General features: G+C 39.6%; 1 protein-coding gene across 1 annotated transcript in view; it reads left to right on the forward strand.

Moving 5' to 3' along the window:
- Nucleotides 1-8,800, forward strand: part of AMOT (angiomotin) — a 68,932-nt gene extending 60,132 nt beyond the window's left edge. Inside the window, exons 11-13 of the mRNA XM_069747113.1 lie at nucleotides 248-480; nucleotides 846-1,070; nucleotides 2,555-8,800. Coding sequence (XP_069603214.1) covers nucleotides 248-480; nucleotides 846-1,070; nucleotides 2,555-2,652 — 556 coding nt within the window. The 3' untranslated portion in view covers nucleotides 2,653-8,800. The remainder of the gene's footprint in view (nucleotides 1-247; nucleotides 481-845; nucleotides 1,071-2,554) is intronic.
- Nucleotides 8,801-9,592: the final 792 nt, after the last annotated feature.

Raw genomic sequence — 9,592 nt, forward strand, 5'->3', positions numbered from 1 at the left:
AACAGAAGCAGGTACACCGGTGGAACATCTCATTGTCAGTTTCCCTAGAGAATTCACAATTTTATCTTTGTTTGGCGGACAGTGGACTGACAAGACAGCAGAAGTTATGATGTTGCGGTGAATCCACCATGCAACATTTCTAAGCAGCAGGTGTCAGAATTAAGATCTTCACAGTTCTGTTGAGATTTAACGAGATTTAATTGATCCAAGTTTAAATGTAAACATGTCTCTCTTTTATCTGTGCCAGGATAAAGACTCTGCATGCTCAGATAATTGAGAAGGACGCCATGATTAAGGTGCTTCAACAACGTTCTCGAAAAGATCCCAACAAGACAGATCAACCATCTTCCATGCGCCCATCAAAGTCCTTAATGTCTATCTCCAATGCAAGCTCTGGACTACTCTCTCACTCTTCTACACTCAGCAGCACGCCCATCATGGAGGAAAAGCGAGAGGACAAAAGCTGGAAAGGCAGTTTGGGTATGATCCAATACTATATACATTATCAATAAATGTGAATCCATATGTACAGCCGTAGCTTTCTCCACGTTGTGCCAATGCTTTGTGTATTTCATACTGTTTTCCATCTCACTCTCCTCTATGAATGGCATCGTTAGTAATCCTGCCCACACATTTATTCCGGTGATTTTTGAGTATTTTTTTTAAAGAAAGATATTTAGTGGTTCGTCTCTATAAAAATAAATATTGACTTCATTTTTTTAGGTCTAGAATTTTTTTTTTATAGACATAGGCAAAACTATAATTCATAATAGAAAAAGCAAAGGGTGTATAATATATATAATGTTGAGTTATTTCTTAAATATATGGTGTTTATTCTTTTTTAGGTGTTCTGCTAGGGACAGAATATCGAGCGGAGTCCATCTCATCCACTCCTTCTCCTGTACTTCCATCCACACCACAACTTTCTGGACATTCAAAGACTGGTAGCAGAGATTGCTGCACGCAGACAGATCGAAATAATGAGCAAAGCAAAGCCCCTTCAGCGAGTGCATCTCCAGGCCCGGGGAGGCTGGCCACTCCTAGCCCAATGTACAACTCTGAGAAAACAGGTTGGTTGTCAATCCAGCAATGACCGATGTCTACAGACTATGCGATTTGTCTTTTTTAAATTGTCACGTCTTCTGCTTCTTGCATCCAGTAATCTGAATTCCTCCATACCTCAGATGGTTTCAGTACCATGATAATAGCAGACCAGTTTTGAATTATTTGGCCTTCATAACTTAGAACGTTTTAACCCCTTTCTGCCATCGGACGGGATAGTACGTCCAATGTCAGATCCCCTGCTTTGATGCGGGCTCCGACGATGAGCCCGCATCAAAGTCGGGATATGTCGGCTGTTTTGTACAGCTGACATGTGCCCGCAATAGCGGCGGGTGGAATTGTGATCCACCCGCCGCTATTAACTAAATAAATGCCACTGTCAAACGCTGACAGCGGCATTTAATAAGCGCTTTCGGCCGGAAATGCACGCAGCGGTGGCCTCCGTCACGTGATCGGGGGTCATCGATGCGTTGGCATAACAACCAGAGGTCTCCTGCAGACCTCTATGGTTGTTGATGCCAGATTGCTGTTCTCCCTGTGGTCGGCGCTCATAGGAATGCTGTAATTCAGCTACATAGGAGCGATCTGAGCATTACTCCTATGTAGCAGAGCCAATCGAGTTGTGCCAGCTTCTAGTCTCCCATGGAGGCCATTGAAGCATGGCAAAAGTTTAAAAAAAATATGAAAAAAAAAATATATGAAAGTTCAAATCACCCCCCTTTCGCCCCATTCAAAATAAAACAATAAAAAAGCAAACCTACACATATTTGTTATCGGCGCGTTCAGAATCATCCGATCTATCAATAATAAAAAAAGAATTAACCTGATCGCTAAACGCCATAGCGAGAAAAAAAATTCCAAACGCCAGAATTGTTTTTTTTTGGTCGCCGCGACATTGCATTAAAATGCAGTAACGGGCGATCAAAAGAACATATCAGCACCAAAATGGTATTATTAAAAATGTCAGCTCAGCGCACAAAAAATAAGCCCTCACCCGACCCGAGAACCGATAAAATGGAGACGCTACGAGTCTTGGAATATTGCACAATTTAAAAAATTTTTTTTTTAGCAAAGTTTGGAATTTTTTTTCACCATTTACATAAAAAATAACTTAGACTTGTTTGGTGTTTATGAACTCGTAATGACCTGGAGAGTCATAAAGGCAGCTCAGTTTTAGCATTTAGTGGACCTAGCAAAAAAGCCAAACTAAAAACAAGTGTGGGATTGCAATTTTTTTTGCAATTTCGCCGCACATGGAATTTTTTTCCCGTTTTCTAGTACACGACATGGTAAAACAAATGGGGTCGTTCAAAAGTACAACTCGTCCTGCAAAAAATAAGCCCTCACATGGCCAAATTGACGGAAAAATAAAAAAGTTATGGCTCTGGGAAAGAGGGGAGCGAAAAACCAAAACGCAAAACTGAAAAAAGCTCCTGTGGTTAAGGGGTTAATTTTACTATCAACATTAATTGTGTTTTTTTCTTCCCTACAGATTCAGTTTTTCAGTCCAACACCTTGGATCGAAAAAATCCGATTCCGTCCCTGAGCCAAGATCTTACAGATGGGGAACTGGTGGAATATCTGATCTAATGAGAAATTTCTATCTTCTTTTTTGTTTTTTTACTTGAACTATTATGGTATTTATAGGAAGATCTACTTCAAAGATATTTATACCCAATTTTTTTTTTCTTTTTTCCAGTCAAGCTGACTTTTTATATTTGTAAATTACATTAATGCCTTTTGTACAGAACTAAAGAGTCCGAAGTGTTGAAAGTAATCTATAATTCTTGGCATGGAAAGCCTATGACCAATTTCTCTTTGTAGCTTAAAGCAAATGGCCTATCTGCTGGCAGAAGACTTGGCACCTGGTCTTTTTGGATGGCATTGGGGGATACTTAGACGATCATTTGAATGGGGAAAGAATTGAGCGTTCTTCTGGCAGCTGTATACCTTTATGTTGCCGACCCACTTTTCAGAGCATGGAAACATACTAGTTTTTACATTATGTAACTGATGGTAAAAGAAAACAAAAGACCAACCCATGAGATATATATATATATATCTCAGAGGTCTAGTTTGTTAAAATATAGAAGAATTGCTTTTATACTAATGAGCATGATGGTGAGAAAGTGACGACTCCAGCTGAGCATGATGACGAGCACCCCCCATGTGAGCATGATGGCGAGCACCCCCCATGTGAGCATGTTGACGAGCACCCCCTATGTGAGCATGATGATGAGCACCCCCTATGTGAGCATGATGATGAGCACCTCTATGTGAGCATGATGACGAGCACCCCCTATGTGAGCATGTTGACGAGCACCCCCTATGTGAGCATGATGATGAGCACCCCTATGTGAGCATGATGGCGAGCACCCTACCCCCCTGTGATCATGATGGCGAACCCTCCCCGTGAGCACGATGGTGAGCACCCACATGGGAGCATGATGGCGAACCCTCCATGGGAGCATGACCATTTTTCACCCTGAATTGTGAACTGCATCTAACATTCCATTGTTCTAATTACATTGTGTAATTCATGCATAATTATTTGCAGTGTTTTTGTAATCTACAATGCCTGAACATATATGCACAGAAAATGAGTCAAATAAATTCAGAGCAGTTTACTGAAGAATATGTATGCTAAGGATGCATGTAGAAAGATATTGCATGTTCTTAAAAGCAAATAGGACTCAAGTAGTAGGGACACGAGGGAATGAACTTTGTTTCCAATAGCAATGGCTTCACTTGCAAGCTTTTACTTGCCCTGGTTTGCCATAGACTGGATCATTGTTGTTTTGCCCTCTGACCCTGTGAAGGTGATTGCATGGCACATTGCTTTATATTGGAATGCTATTTGCTGACATATAGGAAGGTCACGTTGATTTGAGTCTAGAAGTTGGGATTACCCCATTGTTTGCACAAATGAATCCCAGCATTTCTCATTGGCAAACTTTAAAATGATCTCATTGGTTTATATAACCTAGCCCCACGTGCCAGCACCCATTTGTCAAGTGTTGGACATCCCAGCTCCTAGACCTCAACCTAGATATGGCATTTAGGATTTAGTCTATGTGTCTGAACATTTCTTGGACCAAGTCCTGCACAGTTACAGTGCTTACAAAATCCAGAAGGGGGACATTACAAAATTCAGTCATGACGGGGACAATTTTCAATAACCTCTTGTAGCTATCCGTTTACTGATCCATGGATTCATTATGATCCTAGCGTTGTCGCCACATGCAGCAATCCATGTTGGTCGCCTTTACGTCACCAGAAATTAACAAAGAAATTGAATTATGGCATCACTGTGAAAAATAGGTGTACGTACTGAATTACAAAGGAGTATCCACAAACTGCTAGACCACAGATGATTTTTTTATAGGGCCTAAATGATAGGTTAGTGAAGGGTGTATGGCAAAATTTTGCATACTCTAGAGCTACACTAATAATGGGTGCTACTTTTTGCTTCCCTGTATGGTTTGACACAAATGAATAACCACAGTTCTCAAAAGGTGCAAATACTTGTTTTATGAAAGCTTATAATGTTCTCCATGGTTGCCCTCTTCTGTATCCACCTCCTCTTTGTGGCACTTTTTTTTGTGGCACTTTTTCTTTGTGGCACCTCCTCTTTGCGGCATCTCTTCTCTGTGGCACTTTTCCTTTGTGACAACCTTCTTTGCGTTGTCATTTATTGACCCTGGTCTAGGCTACAAAATATACTGTTACGTTTGTTTAGGTTACAAATAACTGTCAAGACTTTTTTTTTTACCATTCATTGTGGAAATGCAAACTTTTTTTTCTTAAATTACCAATATTTTTTTTTATTAACCATATCTCATTCAGTCAGATTCACAAATCACTTTTTTTAAATATTTTTTTTCCCATGTAGTTGGAATTTCAGCTGATCGGCGACATGCTTTCTATATATATTTTAAATATGTAGACTGAGATTTCTTCTCATAAATGAAGGAGATTATTATAAAATTAATTAAATTCAGACAGTATTCAGAAGTAGAAGCCTGAAGCATCGTTGCTTAGCAGATACGGTTACGGGATGGAAAACAATGTACATATGCTGAAGATGTAAATACTTTTTGACCTGCTGAATGTTTTGTGGGTTATTATGCGTAGTATCAAGACTTTTTTTTTTTTTCCTGAGCACGTTGTTCCGTTGATGACTTTGCACTGCCAGATAGGAGCATTTAATCTGATTTTTATTTTTTTGTCATTTTATTTCTTAATTTTCTTTTTTTTTTCTAGGTATAGTTTCATTAAATTCAACTTTTGTATTTCCTTCCTTTGACTGTTGGAGGTATCCAGTGAGTATTGCAGAGCAATATGTTGCTGGGCACTGTGGTAGCTGAAAGGTTATTTAATGACTTGTATATTAAATGCATAATTTTCTTTTTTTTTCTTTGCCAAGTAGAACTTGGGTATTAATATTTAAGAAACATTTACTCCGTTTTATTATTGTTTTTTAATATATGTTTAGTTACTTTTATTCAGTCTGAATTTTATGCTTCTTTATTTGAACGCCTCTACAGTCCATGGGTATGCTATACCTAATGCCCGTCAATACGATCTCCTACTTGTTTTTAGCACTCCTCAGTAGGACATATTTCAGTTTGAGAGGTTTTTTTTTTTTAATTCCCTTTTTTTTTTTTTTTTTTAAAGACCCGAGCATCTTTCCTGTCTTTTCAACATCTTATTGTTTGCGTCTTCCGCTGTTATTGTGAGGCAGAGTAATGTGAAAACGAGAGAAGTATAGCTGCTGCTCTTGCCAAGACTGACTTAAGCAGGAAAATGTAGTAGCGGTGCCAATACATTTTTATCCTGTTGTTCTGGCTGCTAGTCCCCCTCCTGTCCTCGCTGCCAGCACCGTGTGTTAAGATGAGAACAGAAAGGGGTTGGAAGCAGGAACTGCCGGCTTCCTGGATACTAATACCATAAGACCTAATTGTATGCGTCGTCTGTGGCAGGATTACGGGCCCATACATTTGGTCTGAAATATACAAATATTCCTCAGTTCCTCCCTGCAAGATTTCATTTGCACCCAGTATGTTTAAACATGAAGTATTCTCGTGGCTCAGAATTAACATTGGTTAAATAACCCATTTGATATTTTATGAATGATTTGCATCAGGGGCGGTCACAAAAAACGGTCTCTGTGCCAGAACAATATATGGGTCCAATAGTTTATCCTGATGCAGAATCCCACCCGCTTCAGAGGTGTATGTAACCCCCTTATATCTGGAGCCCCTGTGCGGCTGCACAGGTTGCACCAGTGGTATGTCCACATCGCATGTGAAGAGGCCATTGTTTCTGGTGGTAAACACTTCATATGTGTTTGAGTTTGGCTCTCAGCTGTTTCCCCTCCTTGCTTCTCCTATATACAGCAGACCATGCATGTAGAGAGAAGTCTCTAGCAGCCAGTTCTGTTGGCAGCAACCTCCTGTGAGGATTGGGCGTAGAAATTCAATATGTTCGATTCAACACCCCCTCCCACCGCCACATTCATCTATCAGGGTAGAATTGGGAGGCCATCAATATACACCTAAGATAGACCTGCTAAAATAAGTGGTTTCGGCTGAGTTTGATCCTATGTTTAGACCTGAAGTCTCTTTGCTCATTATAAAGGGGTTACACAGGACTAAACTATTGATGACTAGTGATGAGCGAACGTGCTACGATAAGGTGTTATCCAAGAATGCTCGCGTTCAAACTGACTTCAGCGTGCTTGAATAATATGTTTGAGTCCCTGCAGCAGCGTGTCTCGCGGCTGTTCGCTAGTCGCAACACATGCAGGGATTGTCTAACAAACAGGCAAGCTGTCGACCGGCCACGAGACATGCAGGCGCTGGGACTCGAACATATTTTTCGAGCACACCGAAGACACTAGGTTAGCACCCGACACCATATCTGAGCACGTTCGTGCATCACTATTGATGACTTATCTGTAGGTGAATGGGAGACCAGAGTCTTCGGCGGTGGCGGGCGTTCAAGTGGGAGATAAACTGCAGTACCCAACTGCACCCTTCACTAAACAATGTACTGGGCTGTTGTGTTCCCCCCTGCATATTGCTTACATCAGATCACTGCTAAAACAGATTTCAGCTGATCGAGGTGGGTGCTGGATGTCAGACCCCCATTGATCTCATAGATCAATTGTTTAATCCCAGATTATGTGGTTCTCCAGGTAGGATGTACATACCATAGCGGCAGCTCATATTGATTCTATGGGGCCTTTTGAGTGAGGACCTGTGCAGGACTTCCTTTTCCAAGTGAAGCGCTATTAGCAAACATGGGCATAGGAAATGGCTTTTGTCTTTACTATGGAATTTCTTATGTGTTCACAACTGTTCTCCACCTAAATTTATTTAAAGCATATCTGCTTAATATTGCAGATTGTAATGTGGAAACGCGTGCCTTTACTGCTGCCAAGCACTTTTTTTTTCCCCACTTCTGTTACATTAGTGCCAAGACAAAATTGGCTGTGGTCACCCTTTGCAGATTTACTTAGTCATTACTATGATCAGCTCCAAAGAAAACCAAATAAGTCTCCATAGAGAATCCATAAAGATATGGCCCGATCTTAGGATGGGAAATCTCCGTGAGGACTTGGGAATACTTCAACCATCATTTAGAATTGGGCTATCCAGGATGGATTTTCTCTTGGGTTTATTCACACACTGCATATTTGTTGTAGAAATTTCTGCGGGTAAACCTTTTCCCTTGGGACGTGTGAATTAACCCTTACAGGCATATTACTCAAATGGCGAATGTTCGTAGTAATGGCACTAGAACAGCCGGTTGGAGAGGAGATACAACTTTTGTGCATGATTGCACTGGAAATAATGCAGTATAGATCACACTTTCAGGACTTTATACAAAATAGCCACGTTTGAAATTAAAACTACCGTATATAGCAAAGCAGGTATATGAAAAATTAGGAAGTATTCAACAAGTTGGAAATAGTATGGCGGCTTTCACCTGGCCATAATATGGGCACGTTTTAGTATTCACGTTATGGTGACAATACCTGTAGCTGCCATGGTTCTGTGTGGTTGTGAAAAAGTGGCCAAAGTAGGTGCAAAATGCACATAAAATGATGTTTCATCAGTAAATATTAGTAGTTGGTTGTCCATGAAGAATGATTCCAGAGCAGATTCTAAGCTGGGCTAGCGGTCCTACGAGAGAAAACACCAAAATCCTTCTTTCTTTTGAATAGGGGTTCAAAATATGAGATAGAAAATATATCTCCATAAAGCACTTGCATTAGTCACTTGGATTTAGTGCATTTTCCTTGGAATCACAGTACTTAGTTGTGGCGTATTCTTGGTCATGTTCTTGTTGGATGCACGTCTTCACCTCCTAAATAAGGCTCTAATGTTTTACATTTTCTTTAAAAATTAAAAAATGTATTATTATCTTAATGCCGAGAGATTTTACACGGATGTCAAACAATTGTGTCTGTGATTCTGTACTTGATTACCAATCTGACGATCAACCGGGAATAAAACAAATCTGTAATAATGTGCGTGAGGAAGCGAGGGTAGTGCAAGCAATGTACTCTTGTCATTTGTGAATGACCATTGTTGAGGGATTTGCTGGGCAAAAGTTTTTTTTTTTTTTCTTTTCTTTGTACAGTTTTTACAATGTTTTGTAACAAAAGAATTATTTTTGCACTACTCTGTTGCTATGCTCTTAAACTGGAAAATAAACAAAATCCATCAGATGCCTAAATATTTTTATTTGTATGGTTTGCGACCTGTTTATTTCATTGTAGCTGGGAGCCATTTAGAACACTGTTATCTGGAAATGTTTGATGTTTGTCAGTCAGAGCTGCGCTCCCTCAGTTATTCAGTTTATGTGCCTCTTAAATTCACACATTCTGTACCCACAATACAGACATGACCCCCACATCAGTATTTGACATTTAGATTATGATACGTGGTTGACCTAGAGATGTAAAACACAACAAAACTGTAAGCTTTATATTTCACAGCAGCCCTCAATAGTTAATTTGGATCTAAATGTGTGTAAATTGGACATTTTTGTGGTTCAAAAGGTTAATATAATTGCAACTTATCGCTTATCCACATGATAGGTGGTAACTTTTAACTCGCTTATCCTTGGCAGTCCCAATGCTGGTGTCCACATTGATCCAGAGAACATAGTTCTGGACTGTCTCATGGTAACACAAGACCCACTTAAACAAAATAAACACACAACAACTTTAATTATGGAATATGCCGTGGCATTTTATTTTGGGTTACCTTTAATAAATTAATCAATTCATATAATAATAAATAATAAAACCATCAACTGAATTGAAATATGACCAAGACATCCAATCCACCTGGAAAACCGGGTGATTTTCTTCCCACAAATTAAACTACGCGGCATAAGAAAAAAGAAAATAGGGAGGGTGGGATCTTCTTTCTTCCTGACTGGAATGTCTGATTATAATGTATTATTTAATTTATTATTACTACCCTCAGTTGTGTATGATAGATCCCATTAATTA

The sequence above is a fragment of the Ranitomeya imitator genome, chromosome 2, assembly GCF_032444005.1.
Source record: "Ranitomeya imitator isolate aRanImi1 chromosome 2, aRanImi1.pri, whole genome shotgun sequence".
NCBI lineage: Eukaryota > Metazoa > Chordata > Amphibia > Anura > Dendrobatidae > Ranitomeya > Ranitomeya imitator.